General features: G+C 36.2%; 1 protein-coding gene across 1 annotated transcript; it reads right to left on the reverse strand.

The window, feature by feature from the left end:
* Positions 1-22,873: 22,873 nt before the first annotated feature.
* On the reverse strand, positions 22,874-24,773 carry GK2 (glycerol kinase 2). Its single transcript, XM_010969279.3, has one exon. The coding sequence runs from the start codon at positions 24,533-24,535 to the stop codon at positions 22,874-22,876; it is 1,662 nt and encodes a 553-aa protein (XP_010967581.2). The 5' UTR covers positions 24,536-24,773.
* Positions 24,774-24,989: the final 216 nt, after the last annotated feature.

Genomic DNA, 24,989 nt, shown 5'->3' on the forward strand with positions numbered 1-24,989 from the left:
CTTTAAGGTACAGGCTTTCCCTGGAGAAGAATTCATATCGGAACAAAATATATAAACACATATACTCCGAACAGTGGAATCGTTCAACATGCTTTTTCTGTAGCAAGTCCAGCAACAAAACAACCAGTGTTAAAGTGTGTTTTCTCTACCTGAAATACAGCTCAGATCCTTTTCCAAAATTATTAGATATTTAAGGAATTTCTTTTGGATAATCTAATCAAAGTCTTTCCAGAGAGCTTTTTGGAACTGTAATGAATTCTGACTGGTATTAGGCGGTAATAAACAGAGCACCCACCAGGGTGCTAACTTTTCTCCTTTGCCTCAGCTGCCAGTTTTATCTCTTCATTGAATTGTGAGGATTGGTAATGCTTAAAATTGGGCGTAGGCAACTCTTCTTTACCCAAAACCTGGAAATGAATTAATAGTCTTATTAAATTGGGAGGCTCAGTCATTTTAATATAAAATCTATACTTATTGTTATTCTAGGGTACTTTCAACTAAGAACTAAATTATTTCTTTTCTAAATGTTTCTTGTTTCAGTTAAGACCATATATACTGCATTTAATAATTTCTAATTGATTCATTAGATAAAAACTAAGTTGTATAATAAGATTTTCATTTAAAAAGTGCTTTAGACATACTATATTTCTTATTAGTATTATTGGTATTGTTATTATTACTAGCGATTACGGCATAAATGTTGGAGGCTCTAGAAAACACAAGAGTTTACCTAAGTATATTTCATTCAACCTGAAGTGTATTTCAGTTATTCAATAAAGATAAAATGTAATACAGCAAAAATGTGCTAATTTAAAAAATTATAATTCCTGTGATTATTGTCATTAATTTTATTCATTTAACCTTGTTTGTTTTCAGAATTTAAGGAGGCATGTCATGTCTCTTCTTTATGATGAGACTGACTATTCTTCTAGCTGGTCAAGAAACAAAGGGGTTGGTTAAGGTTAATGAGGATTAAATCCTAGAGAGAGGCTCAGGAGTCATTTTGGGAGTAAGTAATTTACCTTTCTTTTATCTTGCTAATTTCCATTACAGCATTAAGGCAGTAATTCCAAACTTTTTCATTACCAGGGGCTATTTTTCCACTTTTTCTTCTATAGATCACTTTTTATAAAATTTTATTTGTCTTTATTATAAAACCCAACTTTTAATAGTTTTTTTATAAATAAAAACTCTAATGGAGACAACTTAGAAGATTCAATGAAAATGTAAAGAAGAAACTTAGAGCTCATCCTGTAATTGCACAACCTAGAAATAACCACTATTAACAGATAACGTATTTCTTGTCAGAGTTACTTTATGTATAGATTATGTTTTTTTTCCTAAAATTGAGATAATGTAAATATGATTTTGCATGTTTTTTTCTTATGATTATATGCTGAACATTTTATATTTTATTAAATGTTTCAAAACCAGTATTTTTACTGATTACTTAACATTTACTTCAATACCTCAAAACTGCTGGACATCTGTATTGATTTAAAACTTTCATTTATTATAATAAGATGCACTGCAGTGAATATGGGTCTCATGTTTTGAAAAGTTTGGTCTATAAAATAAAATGAATTTGTCAACAAATAATTCAGATGCCATACCACTTAAAAGTTAATCAAAATCATAGTAACTGCCATCCAGATTTTCAAATCAACGTTAGGAATCAGTGTTGTCGCTCTGAGTTAGTAACATTCCATGTAAAGTGGAAAGGAAACGTTATGTTTATTTGTTACTATGTAATTTGTCAGGAAAGCTCATGATCTACCTTCCATGTGTTGTCAAAAGAGAAGCAGCCCTGAGACCTACAAACTGACAGCTACTATGCTAGCAGATGATACTTAGTCACACTTTACAAGGATCAGTAGAATTAATGGTTGCTATTACTCTCCCTACCTTAAGAAAAATAAAATGCGTTTTTCCAGAGAGGTGAGTGTGACTGTATAAACCACAGCAGTAAGGAGAGTAAGCACTGAGGAACTTTTTGAAAGATAGACAGATATGTAGATTACTGGATATGCCCTTCAGGATGGGACATTTATTGGTGGGAAGAACTGTGTCCTGCCCGAGGTCAGAACTATGACATGTTGCTCCTTTGTATGCTGCCTCTGTTTCCTGAAGCTTTCTCAGTGTTTGGTTGGTTTGCTTAATAGTTTGTGGTTTAGCATTGTGGTAGCTTCTTTGTTTTACTGAGATCAGTGCATTGTCTCTGTTTTTCATACTTTTATTTTTTATTGTGTTGTATGTGTGTATATATGTGATTTACCTTTCTGTTTGTAACTTGTTTTTAGTGTTTCTAATAAGATTGAGCAAGTGTGTTAGTATATAATCCTTAAGACTTTTTAAAATGTAAATAATAAATTGGCTTATCATAGCTGGTATAGTTATAATGTCTATATATCTGGTCCTTATAGACACTTGAGTTTGCAATTCCTGGTTTAAGATGGAGCATGGCTGAGAAAAGAAGGGGGGCGTGCGTGGTGAATTTGCCACTGCGGGGTGCAAGAGAGGGAAGGGGGAAGAAGTGGTGAGGGCCGCGTTGCACTGGAAATAAAGTGCTTTTCTGTGTGCAACACTGGCTGTAAGAACACTGAGGGAGTCTGTTGCCACCTTCAGCTTACTCTGCAATTCCTTCATGGCCACAGTGCTTTACTCTCCTGTAAGTAACTTGACATATTCCTTCAAACTTGACTAATAATCAGAAAAAAATGTGGAAGAAGAAGGAGAAGGAAGAGATGGAGACGGAGAAGAATAAGAAATAAGAAGAAGAAGGAGAAGGAGGAGAAGGGGTAGGGGAGAATAGCATATGCAAAGCAAATGAAGCAGTTATATTAGATGAGATCATTAGCATAAAGGGCTTAGAAATGTGTCTGCAAATAGCAAATGTTCAATAAGTGTTAGACGTACATCACGAAAGTAATCATCCAAAGAGACACAGATAATTATCTGACAAATAATTGTCTATACTCTCAAAGAAATTACAACTCTCTCTTAGACAGGTAGATAGACAGACGGACAGATGTTGCTGCTCTGGCTTGAATATTTGTGTTTCCCTCCAAATTCATGTGTTGAAATCCTAACGCCCAATGTGATGTATTAGGTATTAGGAGGCAGGACATTTGGGACCTTTTATTACTGCCCTTATAAAAGAGACCCCAGAGAACTCTGGCTCCTTCCCTTTCTGCCGTGTGAGGAAACAGTCTTGCAACCCAGAAGAGGAGCCTCATCTGACCATGTTGGCACCCTGATTTGGGACTTCCAGTTTCTGAAACGGTGAGAAATAAATTTCTGTTGTGTATAAGCTACCCAGTCTATGATTTTTTTTTAATAGCATCCTGAATAGACTAAGGTATATATCTTATATATACATACCCACACAGAGAAACAGTTGAAAAAGGAGACACAATGATACAAAGAAAATTAAGTAGCAACAAAAAGAAACTAAAAGTTATGAGGCATTAGTGTCCTCTTTTTTCTCTTTTTCTTAGATTCCATGTGTAAGTAATATCATATGGTATTTTTCTTTCTCTTTCTGGCTTACTTCACTTAGAATAATCTCTAGGTCCATCCATGTTGCTGCAAATGGCATTATTTTATTCTTTTTTATGGTTGAGTACTATTATTCCATTGTATATATATGTACCACAACTTCTTTCTCCAGTCATCCATTGATGACATTTAGGTTGCTTCCATGTCTTGGCTATTGTATATAGTGCTGCTCTGAACATTGGGGTGCTTGTATCTTTTTGAATTAGAGTTCCCTCCGGGTATATGACCAGGAGTGAAAAAAAGAAAAAAAGAGGACACTAATGAAATCATCTACAAAACAGAAACAGACTTGCAGACATAGTAAACAATCTGATGGTTGCTGGGGCAAAGAGGGTGGGAAGGGGTAAAGTTGGAAGTTTGAGATTTGCAAATGTTAGCCACTATATATAAAAATAGATTAAAAAACAAATTTCTTCTGCATAGTACAAGGAACTATATTCAATATCTTGTAATAACAATTAATGAAAAAGAATATGAAAATGAATATATATGCATATGCATGACTAGGACACTGTACTGTACACTAGAAATTGACCCACTGTAACTGACTGTACTTCAATTTAAAAAAAAAGTTAAAATCAAAGTAAGTATGATAAACATGGTAGTTTCTATTCTCAATACTCAAGGATGAAAGACTAAACAACAGAAAAGTAACATTAAAATTCACTAAATGCAAAAAAAAAGTTATGAAGGAGAGCTTAAAATAGAAATGGAAGTCAAAGTAAATGTGAGTAGAGACATGAATCTATGTTGGAAGCAACAAAAACTAGAATAAATGTGACTTAAAGAAAGGTATGACACAAAGCATGGATGGGCTTGGAAGAACTCATTCAAAACAAAATTGAGACAAGAATTCTCTACTACCATGAGCTATACTGGAAGCACCGAAAGCTAAATAAACATTAATAAATAATGTCAGGGACACAAATAGGCTTGGAGGGAATAGGCGAGAGAAAATTACTCAAAACACACTAGGAAAGAATAAGAACATGAAAATGACTATCAAGTTGATAAAAGAAATAAAAATTCATCAGTAGGGATCCAACAAATGCATAGTTGGTACCCCAAAAGAACAAAATAAATTAAATAAACAAATAATTTTCTTTTTTTTATGAAAAGAATTTAATTTGCAGATAAAACAGCATACAGTGCCCTTGGGACAAACTGATATCTAATGTTAAGTACCAAAATGTATTTTGGTGAGTTTAGTAACCTAAGTGAATAAAGAAAGAAGTCCTAAGAGCATCCTGGCAGGTGGGAAGTTACAAAACAAATTAGACAAGACAAATGAATATGATTGGTCTGAGACTCCACTCAATGCCCCATTCAGTGCCAGAAGACAAAGAAGCAAAAAGTTTAGAGGAAAAGAAATTATGACTCAAGAACTTTATATCTAGCCCAATTGTCCTTCAAGTTTAAATGAGAAAAGAGATGTTATCAAGAATGCAAAAACTTAGAACAAGGAGCCTGTTATTAAAATTGAAAAAAAAAAAAAAACAAAACAGAAAAAGGAGTATGCTTCTATGCCAAAATTCAGCCAGCCAAAAGATAGATGAAAGAAATACTTCAGGAATGGAGATCCTGTGATCAATTCACTGATGAAAATTAAGGGAATTATGTACAAGCTATAAAATTTGGCAATGTAAAACTAATAATGCACCTAACAAACAGTTGGGATGAGACTAGGAAGTGAAAAGCAGTTCTCTCCTAACACCGAGTCAAAAGATACTGCTTGAAGCTGAATCTTGTAGTTAAAACAAAACAAACATCAACTCTAATAACCTCTTGCATAATAATCTCTGGAGAAATATTTTGGAAATTGAAGTAATTTGTTGTAGAGAAAGTAGAGAAACATCTGAATTTCATCAGTCTCTCCCATTTTGCTTAATTATTTTTCCTTTGCAATTCAAATAAAATGAATTTCATACTGACCAAGTGCTCACAGTCACCCAGTTCTTACCCTCTGCTTTGTCTTGATTAAACTTTATTCAGGCTTCTATCCTTCTTGTCAGTTCTGCTTATCTCCAAGCCTGAGCTAGCATGAAAACCAGGACCAGCTCCTTTGTCAGCTTATTCTAAGACCCAGTTGACCACAGTGCGGTACTTTTCCTATCAGACCCCCTGGTCATTTCCCCTTGCTTGCCTAACTTCCTCTTAAAAGTTCCTGCTAAACTTTCCTTACCTCTTGTATTCATTTCTTAGGCATGCCATAACAAATTACCATCAACTGTCTTACAACAACAGTGATTTATTCTCTTAGAGTTGTGGAGGCTCAAAGTTGGAAAGGTCTTGAAGATGTCAGCAATGCCTTGTTCCCTCTGAGACGCTGGGTACCATCCTTCCCTGCCTCTTCCTAGCTTCCAGGGATGGCCATTATCATTGGCATCTCTTGATTTATAGCTTCATCTCTCCATTCTCTGCCTGCACCTTCACTCTGCATTCTTCCCTCTTATCTTCACATGGTCTTTGTATAGTCATACTGGATTGAGGATCCAGCCTACTCCAGTAAGACTTCAACTTAACTATTTGTGATGGTTCTATTTCCAAATAAGGTCACATTCAGAGGTACTGGGGATTTGGATTTCAACATATCTTTTTGGGAGACACAATTCAACTCATAACACCTCTTCTTACCTTGCAAAAGAAAAGACTTTTTTCTGTTTGATGTTGAGATGCTTGAAGATTTCTGAGATTGAAAGATTCTCCCTATTTCAGTAGTCTTTCTTCTGAACAAAACTTCTCATTATCTAAATCCAGATTTGTTTTTATTTGACAATATTTTATGATAATATAGTATGGTTCCATGTTTAAGTAAAAATTTCTCTATCACCTTTCTGTTAATCCACACAGGATTCATGCTCAGTAAAAGTTGATGATTTGGGAAGTTTTTCTGTTTTCACTGATGCCATGTGTCATTTTTACAGAAAACATAAAAGTTATTTTTTGGAATAAAACTTTCATGAAAAAACAAGTATTTTTTTCTCTTTCTTACATAAAAGACACAAAGAAAGACAGCTGGTGGAGAAATGCTTAGCAAGTAACTGGCAATATAAAACTGGAGCCTACATCTTAATTGGCTAATTCAGACAGGGCTGACTTTAAAATTAGACACTATTCATATGAAAATTAAAAATTCAGCCAATCATCCCTATGATTGACTTTGGTTTAATAACACCAAACCAAAATCTGTGAGTCTACTAATCTACACTGATAGAAGGCATAAGAATATTTTACTCTTTGTCCAAATATTAGTTATTATATAAGCTTTTGGTTTTAAAATGATTTCCTTTAGAATTTATAATATATTGTGAGAAGTCAAGTTAGAATACAGAAAACTTGATGAGTAGCCCAGAAATAAGCCTTTAACATACAGTATTTAGAATGAGGTTATATCAAACATATCATTAAAACACAGGTCACTGAAGGTGTGCAGGATTATTTTACAGCCAACAATTTTGATGAAACCAGAATCCTCAAATTTCAACATTTTCTATTCAGATAAATGACAACAAATTTCAAAAGTGAAAGAATTGAAGCCAATAATTGATCTTCAATGAATCATCCTATTCAGAGAATGGTAGAAATGAAGATAATGAAGCCACTGAGATAGCACTGAAATAAATTAAATTCTATACCTAGAGTTAGGGGTAACTTGGAGTAACATGAGTAACTGTTGGAGTAACAAGAGTTTAATATCATGGAAATCTCTATAGATAAGAAATACCTATGGTGGTTATTGAGAAGGAGAAATAATGAGAAGGAGAGCTCTGCAATTAATCACAAGAAATCAAGGGATGCGTTTAGAGTCAGACAAATACCATATCTGCCCCTTAATATTTGTGTAACCTCCCTGGCTGTTTCCTAACAGTAAACTGCAGATAATGACAAGTAATCCTCCAGGTTGTTGTAAGGACTAAGAAAGAGATAGCATATATTACATCCTTAGTACATTGTTTAATTCATAGTAGATATTAATCTTTCTCTAATTTCCTCTCCTCCATACAATTGAGTTTCTATCCACTGGATCATAGGTTAGATTGACTTGATTAAATTACAACTCCAAGTTCAGAATCAATTCAGCAATCTCATTCAGAAAACAGCCTGAACTACATATTTGTTTTAAAATTGTAGTCTTTCAAAGAAATTGCTATTGAAGTTATTTTTACTCTCAAATGCATCTGTGCCTTTCTCAGTCAAAATGTGGGTTTTTCTACACGTATGAATTTATTATTTAACATCTTCGCATAAAGATATTTCCTCTGGATTAAACCTATGAATGAACAATACTTTAATTAATGCATATTTTAAAAAGTAGCCTTGTATTCCTAACCATAGTGCAGATGACTATCTCTTGTCATGCAAATCAAAGAGCTAGTACTTTGAGTTGTAACCTGAGTTTTTTACATATTATGCAATGGTGATGACTAGTGGCTTATTTATGAAGAAAACAACTTAAAATGTGTGTTTTGCATGATAGAGCAAGAATTCTAGTACTTATCTGCCCAGAATGACATTATCTTGCAACATTATACTTCATTCATTCATGCATTCATTCACTCATCTGCACAATCACCATATTTATTGCCTACTACTCTGTGCCTCATGCTGTGCTAGACATCGGTCCCAACACACAGTTCCACACTCTAGACAAATGTCATGTTCAAGACACTGAAGGAAGGTTGTACGTCTAGAAGACAGAGAACAGGGGCTCTAAGTGGGAGATGAGGCAGGACCGGATCATGTTAAGCTTTGAAGGTCATGTTGAAAATGTTGGTATTTATCCTGAGAACAGTGAAAAAGAAGTGAAGAGAAATGATTAAATTTGAATTTTAACATGCGTATCACTCTGGTTCTAAAGTGATGACCAAGGATAAGAGGATCATAGTTATGATGCTATTGAAGTAAATATCTGGTGAGAAACAGTGGTAGTTCCAAGTAGGGTACTGGTAGCAGAGCTGGAAAAAATGTGAATGGATTTAAGAAGTGTTTATGGTATAAGATGGGCAAGATTTTGTGAAAATATGGGTATAATCTAGCCAGCAGTGAGATTCATGGTAAAATGAGGGAGATATGTCAAATAAGATTGTTAGATTTCTGGATTCCAAAACTACATAGTGACACCACTGACAGTGATGGAAAACATTGCAAAAGGATAATGTTAGGGAATAAAGCTATTGGATTGGGTACAATCCATTTATTTGTCTTTCTCCCATACCCAAAGTTTGTAATACTTTGTTGCTTCAATCATTTTTTGCTAGATTTTTGACCTATTATAAAAATAATCTAGTCCATTGCTGTAACAAAAGGAAAGAAAGAGAAATATAGGAAAAAAATTATTTTTTATCAATTTAAATAAAACAATTATAAAAAATGTTGGCTAGATGGCATATGAATAGTTTACTTGAGATTTAAGTTCTTATGAGAGTATATTTGTTTTTAATCTAACTTTTTGAAAGGAGTCTAAAGTGTAAATCAAGGATAAATTTAAGATGTAACTGCTAAAAGTTAGAAAAAATTCTAGTTAACCTTAGCATTGCAAGAAATCATTATATTAGAATTTTCCAGTCAATTGGAGCAAAGAGGGCCTAACCTGACTTATCTTCAGAGCTTCCCTATTTATTCAAGTTTATGAGTCACATCATATATGAATGCAGCAGGCATTCTGAGAGGTTGTTGTGATTGTTTCAGGAGAGTGATGACATAGTGGGACACACAAAGATATTTTTCTAGGTTATGTAACATGAGACAATTTACCCTTTGGGAGTTTAAGTGGCAGACAAGACCCCTGCTAATATTTCACTGTTCAATAGCTCCAGCTTTATTGGGTAATACTGAGCTTTCCAAATAAGATACTTTATACACAGTGGTTCTTAATGTAATCACAAAATATGTCATTAAGGAAATGTGCTGTGTCTTGAATAAAGGAAATTCAGACAAAAATACAGATGAAACAAATCATATAATCAGCTTTCTTCTGTTTTATGGCTGACCAGAGTTTGAGTAATTTGATTGATCCTTTAGCTATAAATAAAGACTAACAGAAAATGGATTCAGTGATAGGTATAATTCTTCAAAACATGCAATGTTTGCAGTGGTTAAAGTTAGTGCCTTCAGAATTCTAGACTTAGATTCTTTTTCTCTGTGTCTCATACCTGACTTAAAATATGGCCAACTTTCTGACAGGTATTCAGTTCTAGAATGTGGTACAGGGCATAGGAGGTGGGATAGCTATGTGTTACTTCAGATACACTGTTGATATGCTGAGCAATATTAATATTATTTTTAAAAATTTAAATTAGAAGAGTTTCTTAGGAGCCATTTTAGAATCTCAGATATTATTTCTGTTGAAGAATGAATATACAAACTTTAAATATGAGGAAAATATTCATTTTTCACTCATCCATCATTTTTCTTTTAATTGAACACCTATTCTTTGCCAAACTCAACTCTAAGGGAACAAAAAGGAAAAAATGGGAGCGATCCTACCTTAAAGAAGCTTGTAGTCTAGTAGACAAAAGAGACAATCAAACACATAATTATGCTGTAATTTATTGATTGCCCTTGAAGACATGTACAACATTTTATGGCCACGCCAAAGAAGTAGCCCCAAATTCAGCCTGGGGGGTAGCATATATTAGCTACAGTTGCATGTGATAGTATTCCAACTCAGGCTTAGCCAAACCTGGGTATCTTTGCTCACACAACTGAGCAACTGCCCTTGCTCTACTTGGGACGGAGGACTTCTGTCAAGTACTGGAAACTGTGGGGAGATGGAGATGGGATAATGCCTTCTATATTAGAGGACTTGAAGGACCAGAATGTCTCACCTCAGTCATTTTCTTGGCCTGCTGAGAATCAGTTTTAGAGCCCAGAAGCAAGAGATGGAAAGGCCAAGAGCCAGAAGTCCCTTCGAGGAGCTGAGGCTCGAGACGCTGCGCTGACTGTGCCCTGGCTTGGGTGGTCGAATCAAAGAGGTTATGAGAGCCGGCACTCAGGCAGACAGCTCTCAAATCTGGCTGCAGGTAAGAGTCATTTTCATAATTTAAAAAAGTCAACAAATTAAATCAAACTTTTTGGTGATGGGGCTCCAGTTTGGATATTTCAAAGTGTTCTTTGGATGTGGAAAGGAAAAGAAATCTTGTGGTTTTTCTAGTCCCCAGTGGTGCAAGGACTACTTGCCTACAGAGAAAAGGGTACAAGAGAGATGGTGTAAAGAACAGGGAGCAAAGCAAATGGCATTCCTGTGAATCGACCACTCCTCATCATTTTTGCTATAAGTCAGTGACCTCAGCATGAAGGCTGGAGCAACCAGTCAATGACCAGAGGCGAAGGGCTTGGGGAGATGGTATTTCATGAGACACCTTTAAGAAATAACATTGATTATTCTGTTGCCTTTGGTTATATCCCCAGTCTGATGTAGCCCCAGGGAGAGTAGCTATCACAGTTTTACATTTGTTTGCTTATACTGCACGATAGTGCATTCTCCAAAGTTAAAGTGTCTCATACATCTTTGTCATCCCACTGCCTAGTGGACACAATACCTGGCACATACTGGACATTCAGTAAATGACAGCTGGATTAATGAGTCTAGTGAGGTCATAGCACTGTCTCAGGTTTTCTATCTTGTAGTTATTTGGATCTATTGGAAAACCGGTAGTATTTTCTATTTGTGAAAATGGAAGTACTTATCAAAAACTGTACTTCTATAATATTTCTGCTTTAAGACGCAGCAACTCAGTAGCAAGTTATAACTCAAGATTGACCAGAAAATCTCTGGGAATAAAAACAATAAAACTAATGTCTATGCTTATTCATTTAAAGAAGCAAACCAAAAAACCTCCAGCTCAACAAATTTTTCTGTTGCTTTTTAAAAAATTGGCCCTGTGATTACATTCTAGAGGAGAATAAACAGGAATGATGTCTTTTCATATAGTTTATAGATTCTGGTTAAAACATGCATGAAAAATAATAACCTCTGAAATACCAGCACATTAGGAGGTCAAGTTTAAAATGTCATATTTGTTGGATATTTGACATGTTTTGTTTTCTGTCAGCTGGTATTTATATTTTAAAATGTCTGTTTTTATAGCAGGTCTAACATTGAATGCATTGTTTCTTGCTGAGTGTTCCACATTTTCTCCTGTAATAAAGGTTCTGGATGCAGACAAGGGCAATTCTTTTGAGGACACATAAGGCATAGCTTGTGATGCAGTTACTTGTCCAAAGAGTTCTTGGCTCTGTAGTGTTGACAATAACAGAAATGGATTTGGACATCCCAAACCCAGTCAGATATGACTAGGGAGACAATGAAAGGAACAGATGGGTATCTTTACAAAGCAACAGTTTCAGAGCCACACTTGGGGTCGTGCCCATTTTTTTGGAAGATGTGAGAAAGGGAATAGACAAGGGTCAGGGAGAAGGACTTAAATCTCTCTCTGATGAAAAACTCTCACTTCAGAGTCCTAAAGATTCTGGAAATGGAAATGCATATTATTCAGGTTTATTATGCAAGGAATATTGAAAATTTAAACTATTGCTTTATGGATAATATACCTCATTGAAAGACATACAAACTAACTAGCTTTCGAGAGTATATTGCAGTACATAAAATGCAAGTTCTTCATCATTAGGGTATGTTTTCCTAGAAACGAAGACGAGAATAATTGAAGCAGCACAGTGAACCCTGTGTCCTAAGACTTCTTTGGGGACGTTCTAATGAGAATCCTACCATGGGTCATTCAGTCTCTCCCCTTTGTTTTTCTCCTCTGTTGTTCTCTGATTGTTCCTAATCAGCCAGATTTTCATTTCAATGCAGCTAAACGAGTATGCCATTATAACTGAGGCGTGGTGAGTGAATTTCACTTGGTCTGTAGTTTACTGGTTTCAAACATTTTCAGGGTAGCAAATGTTACCATGTTTCTAGGGAAGTATTTTTTTAAGTTGCCTGTTGAAAACAAAATACCTCTGAACCTTGTTCTTTGAGGAATAGGACATTTTAATAAAAATCAGAAGGGATATATAGATCTGGAGAAGAGCAAACAAACTATTTAGAAATTGTCAATATAAGGACCATTTGTAAGTTATATGTTACATAAGAAGTGTGATCCAGGACGTGGTACTGGAAGTTACTTAAATCAGCTCTGGGCAGTTGATAACCATAAAAAAGGAAAATTAAAAAAAAAAATTTATTGTGGTAAAATACACATAATGTTAAATTTCCCATTTTAACTATTTTTAAGTGTACAATCAGTGGCATTAAGTACATTCACATAATTGTACAACTGTCATTACTGTACATTTCCAGAACTTTTAGCCTTTTCTGTATACAACTTACTACCACTACTAGATTATAAAGTCTTGGAAGGGAGGTACCATGTAGTTCCCACTTTTATATTTCCCATGGTGCCTACCATAGGGGTATTGACTAAAATAAATGCGCAGCCTAAAAGTTAAGAGTTATGTTTTATTTGGCGGGAGGACTCAAGCCAGGATGACAGCCTCTCAGATCGCTCTGAGGGACTGCTTCTAAGAGGTAGAGAAGGAGGTAGGATATATAGGAGCTTTACAACAAAGACCAGGTAATTGGAACAATAAAAGATCACTTGTTATCTAAAGAAAACCAGGCATCTCAAGTTAAAAAATTTAGTGCTTTTCTATGTATGGGAGGAAGCAAACATTTGGGCTCATTGAATTCATTCCTTTGACAAGCACCTAGCTATCTAGGGCCAGTATCCTGTCCTTTCTTATTCTGAGTCCCCTCAGAGTGCACCATTGTGAGTGGCTGCAGAGGCTGGGCTGCAGGCTTGTCTTTACTGGGGGGTGGCGGCAGCCACTGATGACTTGATGGCTTCAGCATTCATTGTCCACTGATATGGTCTGCAGTATTTTTCGTTCACAGGGGGAATTTAACAAATATTATGGATTGATTCATTGATAAGTTTTATTATATGACCAGACTAAGGCTGGTAATCTGATTTTTATGAGAGATTATTACTACAAGGATAAACCCTCTTTATTCAGAAATTTTTCTTGTGGTCAGTGAGAAGAAACTAAAGGTTAGAAAAGAAAACTCACATATGAATTAGCTATTGTAAACTGAACTAAGCATGAAACTAGAAAAAAAGACAAAGGGTAACTAAAAATTGATTTTGGAATAAATGGTAGGCATTATGGACTGGATATAAGGGCTTTTAAAAATAAGGAAATTTGATAAATATGACTGAGGTACAGTTATTTTTAGAATGCAGTAGGGTTAAGTGAAGGAAACTAATGAAAAGCTATGCATAGAACGAGAAATACTAAAAACCGAAGTAAGTAGTTATTATACTTTCTGAAAAATTATAACGCAGTAACTGATTTCTAAGACAGGTTAATGACATACTTCTCAGACCTTTAAATCTCACCAAGAATCCCATTTATCACCCCTAACTAGTGAAGATAACATCTGCTTTTTAAGACGAAAGAATGATATTCATCCTGTGAAAGGTGAAAACACCATAAACATAGTCGTATTTTACATCTCTAATTTTGTCTGCCTAGAAAAAGTGTAGAGATCCTTTGACAGCTCCTAGGAAGACCTAGCAGCCCGGTGGGTGAAAAGATCACCAGACAAGAGAAGGGAATCCAGTAGAACGGGTCCAAGACAGACTATAGGTGTTCGGACCTTAAATGCCACGCTACTTAGTGTATCTGTGAAATGGTGCAATCAGCACATCTAAAGCGGTAAGGTGAAATGGTCAGATCTTTGTTTTCAGGAGGGCTGTCGGGTCAGAGCGCGAAGCCCTGAAGGCGACGAAGGTCGGAGCGGCCGCGTGGCCCCTGCTGGCCACCGTAGGGCGCCGCACCGAGGCGGCTTCGCGTTCTAGTCCGTCTCTGGCGCTGGCCCAGGGTTGTGTCTGTCTACACGCCCAGCCGCGGGGCGGGGGAGGCTTCTCCTCCTCCTCCCGCGCCGCTCCAGGACCGCCAGAACATCTCAGGAACAGGAGCGTTGACATGTAGGAATAGACGCTGGTCTTTGGAGATGCGAAAAGGAACACGTGGCTGAAAGTCAGGCCCGAGCAGCTGGTGAACAGGGTCGCGGCCGACCTGAAGACCCCAGCATCCTGGAGGCCCCAGTCGTTACCTTGACTGCCCGCATCCGCAGGTAATTAAGAACCCGTGTAGTAAGATCAAAAGGTCAGAGCTCATAAACATTCTCTGTTGTGGAGCAGCGACTAGAGGAAGAAGCCCAAAGAACGTTCATGAAAACCACCAGCAGGGCTTGGAGAGAACGAGGAGGTGGAGATCGGCCCCTCTTGCCCTCCTGTGCCTCTCAACAGCTCCTGCAGCTGAAAGACCGAGAAGGCTCTGCCTGGAGGTAAGAAGGCCCGGAGGCCCGCAATCCCACGGGCTCCTTATGAGGGCAGCGATGACGGGGTGGGGGTGGCGGCGGGGAGGCATTCCAACGGGTCTGGGGTGCTGGAAAAGAAACAATAAATTATGTAAAGTCAGAGACAGAGATGGGAAGGGAACAGGAAGGGAGGGAGAACCATGGTGGAAATGTAGACGATGAATCTGAGAGATGGGAAGGAAAAGTTTGGTGACTGTAGTGTATCAGGCACCATTAATGATGATGCTTGAACTAAGAGTGTGAATGAAGGGGAAGAAACAGAGTAGAGACCTTTTAAAATAAGTTCCTCCAGGATGGTTCCCAGGAACTTAATTCTGAATGTTGAGGAGAAAATCCTGTGCAATTGCCACAGCATTTCTAAATATCTCTAAATCTCATCTTAGCGAAAATCAGCAGTTTTTGTTTTTAAAAGTGAAATCTTCAAAGAAAATTTGGCATATTTAGAGAAGAACCCCCCCCCCCCAGCCCAGGTTCTAATCCCAGCATTTCCAGGCACAAAACAGCTCAGAGACCTTGGACCATCTCTTCCTTTGGACCCCAGTTTCTAAATGTTTAGAAGAAGTGGCCTGACATGTAAGATCTCTAATTTCTTGCTAAAATTTATTAGGGATCTGTTTTAAATTTAAAGTTTTGTCTTTCTAAGTCTTATGTTATCTTCTAGCAGTGTCTAACAGATGGAAAATGTAAAGTGAATGTTTCCATTCTCCAATTACATGGCAAAATGAGACAAGAGGAGAAGCTATAGAAACTATTTTGTTAAAGATTTATTATGCCCCTTTTGTCCATGTTCTTTTTATTTGGAGGCATTGTATGATTCTCATAATATACACTGAGGCTGGTATGAGGTGAAACTAGTCAACTCACAGAAACAAATGGGAGAGGAACATATATGTAAACAGGCAAAGAAAGTATTGACAGCAGTAGCACTGGAATGTGGAAGCTGTGAGGGGATGAAATGAAAGATAAATGATCTTCCAAGTACTTATCTAGGCAAACATTTGGTACATAATTTGTTTTTGATACAATTGTAATGAAAGTCATTCTTCTCTATGGGACAACACGCCAGATCTTTAGCACATTGCTGCTTGGTGCCCAGTGGGCAGTGAGTGCCTGATTGCCAATGCTGCTTTTTAGTGCATGTTCATCTGCAGGATATTAAACAGATTGCCGTCCTTTTGATGTCTGTGAATACGAGTAGTAAATACCATACGATATGACTCAATGGATTTGTTTCAGGAAAAAGAAAAAGACAAAGAGGAGGACGAAGAGAGGAAGAGGAGGTGGAGGAAGAAGAAATTTCTGTCTCTCCCTGAACTGAAGGGATGAACAGGTAAGTCTCAAAGGATATCATTTTTTGGGAGATGGGTAGCAAGCCCTGGATGTAGAAAGGAATAGTACATCTACCAGTTCACCCCCAATTTTCTCCCATGTTTTATGATTAAGGAAATGGCTCCCCAAAGAGTCTGTAAACATTTTTTTCAGGACTAGAAAATCACTGGAGAACAGAAAATGATTATATTATAGTTCATAATCTTCCAGAATGTGTCTAAGTTATAGGGGCCATAAACATCGTATGTGTGTACGATCTGTGAGTGTGCACCAAATTATTTGTTGGCCAAGACATAATTCTGACTTTCATAAGAAATTCATAAGTTATTATTGCATTTACTTTCATCTTGTAAAAAGTCATAACAGAGTTCTTTGAGGTAGACAAAGTTCAAGAAGAGCTTTACCAGTTGGATGAAGCTAAGGGAATGTTAGAAGATAAAAACTTAGATTTTATTCTTGCTCCCAACATGTTTTTATGACATCTAGTTAATTATTTAAAATTTTCATTTCTTTTGTATTAGAAGATGTTGAGCTAGGTGTTCTGTCAAGCCCCATCCTCCTACAGGCTCTTCTTTCATTGTGAAAGCGGTCTTGGAGTTTTCGTTGAGAACATTGTTCTCGAAAATACTAAATTCTAGGCAAGTAATCATATTCTCCAGATGAATCATCTTTTAAATTCTAAAGCTATACCCTTTTTGGATCGGGAAGGTGATTTTCTTGTTCTTTCCCTCATTGTTCTCAACTGTGAAACTGAGCTAATGGTAGATAACCGTGGCCTGTTTGAAAGAGAACTGGGAAGTAGTGGTTAGTTTACTCAGTAAAATGCAAACCTTACAACCAGAGAGAAAGAGAGAGAGGCTCCCCCTAATCAAAGCTTCCTGCTCCAAGGTGTCTACTCATCCTCTGCTCTGGTCACTTCGCTAAGGCCATACAAAGGTGGAAACAGGGACATGTAATTAAGCATGTTGCCTCTTTCAGTTCAGAGTGAAAGCTGTACAGATCTGTGTTATCCTTATTTGCAATCATTAGAAAATTTTTTATCTTGGTTTTTGCCTAGCTCTCTCTTGAAGCTACTAGTGTCGACATAAACTCAGTGTCTTCTCACTGGTTTTGGTTTTGCAAATGTTTTTCGAACTTAGATTTCCTATGATAATTGAAAAACATCCTTTAGTAACTGAATATAAGAAAGAATTGTGGATTGTTTACAATGAACTGAATTTCATAGTTTAATATAAGATAATTAATAGTCTTATCACCCTTTACTTTTTTCCTACCAAAGGTCAAGGCCTTCTTTTCTTTTCATTTTGTAAAATAAATCAGTTTATTAAGGGCTGATATGATAATGAACTGTAATGTATGCTAAACACATAGAGGACAAAGATCACATGCAATTTCTCCAAGGCTCAAATAAATCGAACTGTAAAGGTTGTTGATGGAAACTATGGGGGGATATTTAAATGTTAAGTTTATTCATTTTGTTTTGATTGAAACAATCAGAATAGACCATAGAGCTGTGGGTGACTGAGATGGTATTGTATTTACTCTAGACTTTGCTGTAAGATTGCCCTAGGGGATCTTATTAGTTCACATGATTTAAAAAAAGGCTTGAAAACAAATTTTCCATATCTAACAGTCATAGAGTAGATTCATAATGTTCCAACTAAATGGGGATTGTTTACTATAATGTTTATACTTATGTGTTGGGAACAAGGGCTTACCAGAGAGTGAATCAATAGCTTCCCTGTGAGCTTATGGGTATTAATATCAAAATGATAATATAAGCACCAGAAATAAGGCACAAACATAATAATTTAGGATTCTCTCGGTAAGGAGGGGAAGTCGCTTACCCTTCAAGTCTGGTGTATACTGTTGCCACTCCTAGAGCTGCTTCTATGTGGATACCACATAGGATGTCTTTAATTAGATTTACTAATACAGCTTGTTTTTCTTTGGGTACCTCTAACATTCCTTTCCTTACATGGCTTTGGTTTCCTCTCTCTCCCCCTCCTTACTGACCCCCTCCCCTCACAGCCATAACTTACTTGTTTTAGTTAGCAAACTGCATCTTTGGAAACTAGTCTCAGAATTAGCTGCTGTTCATTCTCCTGGTAAGTGTTCGAGCTTGTGCTCTCTCACTCACACATAAGCCTGATGTTAAATGATGACTTGCTGTTTCATAACATGTGTGTGGTGAGACCCCATCATCATAATTTAACCATGTAGTTCTGCTTAGTGGCAATATAGAGAAATTATTAATTAGCTAATTTTATAATAGAATATACAGAAACTCCTTTATAGCCTTGGGGCAGAGTACTGTAATTTACCAATATCATATATGTTAAATTATGAAAATGAGACTTATAAAGGCAAAGATATAAAAAAAAGGGACAGCTGTAATCACAGGAGTATAATATTGAAGAAATGAGAATGAGATACTGAGTTTGAGGACTTTTAGCTTGATTTTCTTATGACATCTTTGTTTGTGACTCTTCATAAGGTCATTTGCAATGGGTGCCAGACTGAGAATTATGAACAGATAAATGAAATGGGAAATTAATTTGTTTTAAATGATACTAGACATTATCATGTATTTCTCCAGCCTAATCACACAAATGACTTCAAGCTCATAGACCTAGTGACAGGAACTGGCACACCCCATGCTAGCAGACCATAGAAGCAGAGGATACATCAGTATGCATGACAGAGAAAGGATTAACCGACTTGAGCAAACTTTGGTTATAATCCTTCAGAGTTTGAGATAATTTTTTCTTTTTTAAATGTTTTTTGGAGGTATAATAAATATATAATATATATAATCTAATAAACTGCCACATATTTAAAGTGTTCAATTTGATTAATTTTGACAAATATATTCACCCTTGAAACATCACCTAATTAGTATAATGAACATATTCATCCCTCCCAGTTTTCTTTGTGCCCCTTTGTAATCATGCCTCCTTCTCCTTCCTGCCCGCTCCTCATTCCCATCCCTCTGACACTCCCCCAGTTTTCCAGTAGCCGCTGATCTGCTCTCTGCCATTAAATAATAGTTTGCATTTTCTACAATTGCATATGAATGGAATCAAACACTATGTATATACTCCTTTTTGTCTGGCTTATTTCTCTCAACTTAATTATTTTAAAAGTCATCTATGTTGTGTGTATCAATAGTTGCTGGGTAGCCTTCCGTTGTATGGACATATCATGGTTTATCTGTTTACCTGCTGGCGGACACTTGAGTTATGTCCAGTTTTTGGCTATAACAAGTAAAGTGCTATGAACAAATCTTTGTATAGACATGTGTTTTAATTTCTCTGGGGTAAATACCTAGGATAATGTGATAGATGTTTATTTAGTTCTTTAAGAAACTACTAAACTGTTCTCTAAAATGTTTGTAATCATTTTACATTTTCAGTAGAATCATATGGGAGATTCAGTTCCTCTCAAGTCTTTACCAAACTTGATATGTTTTTTCTTTTTAATTTTAAGCATTCTAATCAGTGTGTAGTTATATCGCATGCAGTTTTTCTTTCTTAATATGGTGAAGTATATTAAGACATAATCACACTGATTCATTATCCTAGCTTTACATTCCTCCCTGTTGGTCATAATGTCTTATCCTTTTTAGGTATTTTTAGATTAATTTGGTAAAAATTTTGTAAAGAATATTGACCTGCAGGTTTTTGGTTTTTTTTGGTAATCTTTGGTGTTTGTATCGGAATAATGCTGTCATCTTGGCCACATAGAATGATTTTGGAAGTGTTTCTTCCTTTCCAGTTTTCTGGAAGAGTTCCTGTAGGATGGGTGTTTTTTCTTCATCATTTGAGCCATTTGGGCTTGTAGTTTTCTGTGAGAAGATTTTAAATTAGAAATTCAATATGTCTTATAGATATAAAGTCATTCAAGTTATCTGTTTTTTCTTGAGTTTTGGAAGGTTGTGTTTTCAAAGGAATTTGTTCATTTCATCTAAGTTGTCAATTTACTGGCATGAAGTTTTCACATTATTTCTGTATGTTTCAGTATCTTTAGGAGCTATAGTGATATCACTATCATTTCTGATAGTGATAATTTTTGTCATCCTTCTGTTTTCTCTAGTCCAGTCTAGGCTTAAAGTTAATCAATTTTTTATTTATACAAAAACCAACTTTTGGTTATATTGATTTTTGTTATTGTTTTTCTATTTTTATATCATTGATTATTGTGTTCCTCACTATTAATTTTCTTCTACCTACTTTGTGTTTAATTTGCTATACTGTTTCCAGTTTCTTAGGATAGAAGTTGAGGTTGAAACCTTGGCTTTCTTCTAATATAGGCCTTTCATCCCAGAAATTTCTAAGTGCTGCTTTTGTAGTATCTCACAAATTTTGATATGTTGTATTTTCATTCCAAATATTTTCTATTTCTTTTTATATCTTCAACTCATGGATTATTTAAAAACTTATTTACTTTCCAAATATTTGGGGATTTCTAGAAACCTTTTATTGATTTATAATTCTAAAGTGCTCAGACAGCATACTTTATATGAAATCCTTTTAAATTCTTTGAGACTTGGTTGATGGCCTAAATGAGGTCTACTTTGGTGAATGTTTCATAATGCATTTGAAAAGAATATGTATTCTCCTATTGTTGGGTGGTATGTTATATGTTAAGTTGGTAGTATTGTTCAAATCTATATCTTATTAGTCTATATATTCTATTAAATGTGGAGGAGATGTTGAAATCTCTTAGTATAATTGTAGATTTATCTCCTTTTTCTTTCGGTTCTGTCAGATTTTACTTTATATATTTTGCTACTCACTATAAAAAAAAAACCGAAGGGCAGAATGGAGAAGCTCTGTTATTAGCTGTATAAATATTTAGGATTGTTATGTTTCTTTAATGAATTGACGCTAATTTATTATTGCAAAATGACCTTGTCTATCACTGATAACATTCTTTGCTCTGAAATTCGCTTTCTGATATTAACATAGCCACTTCAGCTTTCTTTCCATTAATAAGAGTATGGTATATCTTTTTTTAATCCTTTTTCTTTTTGACTATTTTTTTTTTCTGAAACATGTTCCTTGGAGGCAGTATATAGTTGAGTCTTTTTGATCTAATGTGACAATCTTGCCTTTTGAGGTATTTAGACCATTTATATTTAATGTGCTTACTGGTGTTGTTAGGTTTAAATATATTTTCCTACTATTGTTTTCCATTCTCCTATCTATTTTTTTTTTCCTTTTTCATCTGTTTCCTGCCTTCTTTTGGATCAAATGGATATTTTTATAGTTCTGGCTTATGTACCTCATTTTGCTTATCAATTTTAACTTTTTGTTTTGTTTTTTTAGTATTTAAAGTATTTAATTAGCAGTAATTCAAATGATATTATACCACTTCCCATATAGTATATGAACCTTACAATATTACACTCCCATTTATCTACTTTCAACTTTTTTTTTTGCTATTTTTGTTTTCTTTTACATATGCTTAAACTCCATACTATATTATTAGTTTTGTTTGAGCAACCAGTTCTCTTTTCCTGCTTGAAAATAGTGCTTACTGTAGTATTCCACAGCTTTTTCCTTTTTTTCCCCCAGCATATATCCAGCTAAAGCAATTAAATAAAAACGTTAAGGTGTAAGAAATTTAGTTGAAATCATAACACACTTTTTTTTACCAACATAAACTATACTTAAACTTTAAATGCCACCTCTTTTTAAAAAAAGTTTCTTCTGATAAATAGTATGCATACTCATTGCTCTAAAATATGTATAAATGTTTACCCTAAAATATTTGTATATGTAGTGGTCCAGCTAACACTACCCTTCATATAACTTACTTTATAAATAGACTACTCTGTGTGAAGTATATAAGCATATATGTTAGACATACCAAGTAAAGTACATAAAATGGAAAGATGAAAAGAAAAAAAAACAAAGGAAAACACGTCCTTCTCAGTATAGGATCTACACAGCAAATCAGTGTAATTAAAATGTAAAATGTATGAAGAATTTTACTTGACAAATATGTTCCTGGAAAATATCTAACCTATGAGAAAACTAAGTTTCTACTTTAAAAAAAAAATTATGTTTCCATTATACATTCAATGATGGTATTGTGGTTTTCCTAATATGTACAAAGGAGGACTTTGGGGTCCATTAAAAATGATGACAACTGTAACAAGATGGCCTTCAGTTTTAGCAGGTTAGTCACACCTCTTAATCAAGAGTGTGTAGCAGAAAACCAAATCCTGGTCCGTAAGTGTTAGAAAATGTTTGATGAAGAATTCCACAGGCAGAATATGAATATTCTACATTTTAGAGGGCGTGGAGCAGGAGGATTTCATGACGGTGGAGAGGGTTAACTCCCAGTGGCTGACCCGACTTTAACTGCCCATGTTAAAAAAACACATCAAATGTTTCTAGAGTGCTTTCTGTTGTAATTTGTTTATTTCTAGCCACAGGTCTACTTGTAGGGTTTTCATAAGTCACACAGCAATTGGTTTATAAATAAAATCAGAGTCTGTGATAGCGTCATCACATTAAGAGACAGAATTGCTGGATTTTTTTCATTTTGTGAAAAGCTCACTTCTTGGGAATCCAGGCTTGGTTGTTATTATGGTATACCTGAGATGTATCTTGCTCCAATTAACATTATTATGCTACTCACTATAAAAAAACCCAAGGGCAAAGTGTAGAACATAGTGGGTTCATTACTTTCAGGAGACTGAGCTGTAACCCAACCCATTGACTTCATCACGGCTTTCTTCCATGTAGAATAACGAATTTCACTTTCTGTGGCCTTGATCTGTGGTTCAAACCGTTCCATCATGACAGTTGACAAATCCTCAGGTTTAAGACTCCAAACGTTCACCCCTTCTGCAGCCCCTGCTGCCATGGCAGCTCCCAGTGCAGATGTTTCAGGCATAGAGGCTTTTATTACTGGAATATGCAGAATGTCTGCTTGCAGTTGCATAAGAACTTTGTTGTTGGTCATTCCTCCATCCACTTGCAAATGACTGAGTGGAATTCCACAGTCACGGTTTATGGCATCCAAAATCTCTCGGGTTTGGAAACAAATAGCTTCTAATGCTGCAAAAGCAATATGGCTTTTATTGGTGAACTGAGTGAGACCACAGATTATCCCTCTTGCACTGGGCTCCCAATAAGGTGCGTATAACCCCGAAAAGGCTGGGATGAAGTAGCAGCCGTAAGAAGTACCTACTTCTTTAGCAAGTTTTTCACTTTCTTCTGAGGTCTTTATAATTCCAAGATTGTCTCTTAGCCAGCGAATAACAGCACCAGCTATAGCAACAGAACCTTCCAATGCATAACATGCTGGCTTGTCTTTGCCTAGTTTGTAAGCCACTGTGGTCAGAAGGCCATGTTCAGAAAACACACACTTGCGACCTGTATTACATAGTAAGAAACAGCCAGTTCCATATGTGTTTTTGGCTTGTCCTTCATGGAAGCACATTTGTCCTACTAATGCAGCGGACTGGTCCCCCAAACACCCAGATATTGGCACACCTTCTAAGGTCCCAGTTTTCATTTGGCCATAGATCTCAGAAGAGCTCCAGACACTTGGAAGAATGTCCATTGGAATTTCAAAAAAGTCACACAGTTCTTTATCCCATTGCAAAGAATGGATGTTGAAGAGCATTGTCCTACTTGCATTTGTTACATCTGTACAATGAACGCCTCCATTAACTCCTCCCGTCAGACTCCAGATAAGCCATGAATCAATGGTACCGAAAAGAGCTCTACCTTCTTCAACAGCTTTTTGAACTTCTCTCACATTATCAAGAATCCACCGAAGTTTCACTGCACTGAAGTAAGTGCTAAGTGGAAGGCCTGTCTTGGACTTGACGAAGTTATTATTTCCTGGAATTTTTTTACTAAGATTCTCAACAGTAGACTGGGTTCTTAGATCAAGCCACGCCACAGCATTGTAGAGCGGCTCCCCAGTTAATTTATCCCAGATCACGGTGGTTTCCCTCTGATTGCTGACACCAATAGCTTTTATGTTGGATTTATCAATATTCAGCTCTTGAAGCTTCTGGCATGTTTTCTCTATACATTCATAAACAGACTGAAGAATTTCCTTAGGGTCTTGTTCTACCCATCCTTCTTTTGGAAACTCTTGTGTTAATTCCACTTGATGGTGACTAAGTAGTTCCGCTGTTTTTGAATTGAAAACCAGAAAATGAGTGGAGTTAGTACTCTGGACCACTGCCCCCACCAACGGCCCCACAACTGCCTGCTTCGGAGCTGCCATGAAACCAGTCCGGCAGCTCAGCCTCTCTGGTGCCGTTTCCCGGGTGATGAGGTGTTGGTGGGGGAGGGGTGCGCAGGACGTCAGTCGGAGCGTCTGGAGCAGAAGGCGCAGGCGCAGTGACTGCGGCAGAACCTGGAGCCACTTGGGGCAACCTTTGCTGTTTAACTGGCGCTGCGTCTTCTCACTCCACCCCTCCTTTGGCCCAGACTCTGCCTCCAGCCACTCAAGTGTCTTTTAAGGCGGTTTAAGCTTTAAAAAAATCACGTATTTATTCACATAAATAGAGTTGCTTGTACTCTTCATGCTATTGTGAGGATCGATATTTTCTTACCATGTTCTTTCTGCCTGTAAGATTTCCCTCAATATTTATGATACTGTGGGTCTGTTGGAAATGAATTCTTACAACTTTTGAACATCTGAAAAGTATTTCATCTACTACTTAAAGATGTTTTCT

The sequence above is a fragment of the Camelus bactrianus genome, chromosome 2 (assembly GCF_048773025.1).
Source record: "Camelus bactrianus isolate YW-2024 breed Bactrian camel chromosome 2, ASM4877302v1, whole genome shotgun sequence".
NCBI classification, from domain to species: domain Eukaryota; kingdom Metazoa; phylum Chordata; class Mammalia; order Artiodactyla; family Camelidae; genus Camelus; species Camelus bactrianus.

Bases quoted from the DNA above. Each gene is read 5' to 3' on its own strand.
- GK2 (XM_010969279.3), bottom strand. From the start codon at position 24,535: ATGGCAGCTCCGAAGCAGGCAGTTGTGGGGCCGTTGGTGGGGGCAGTG.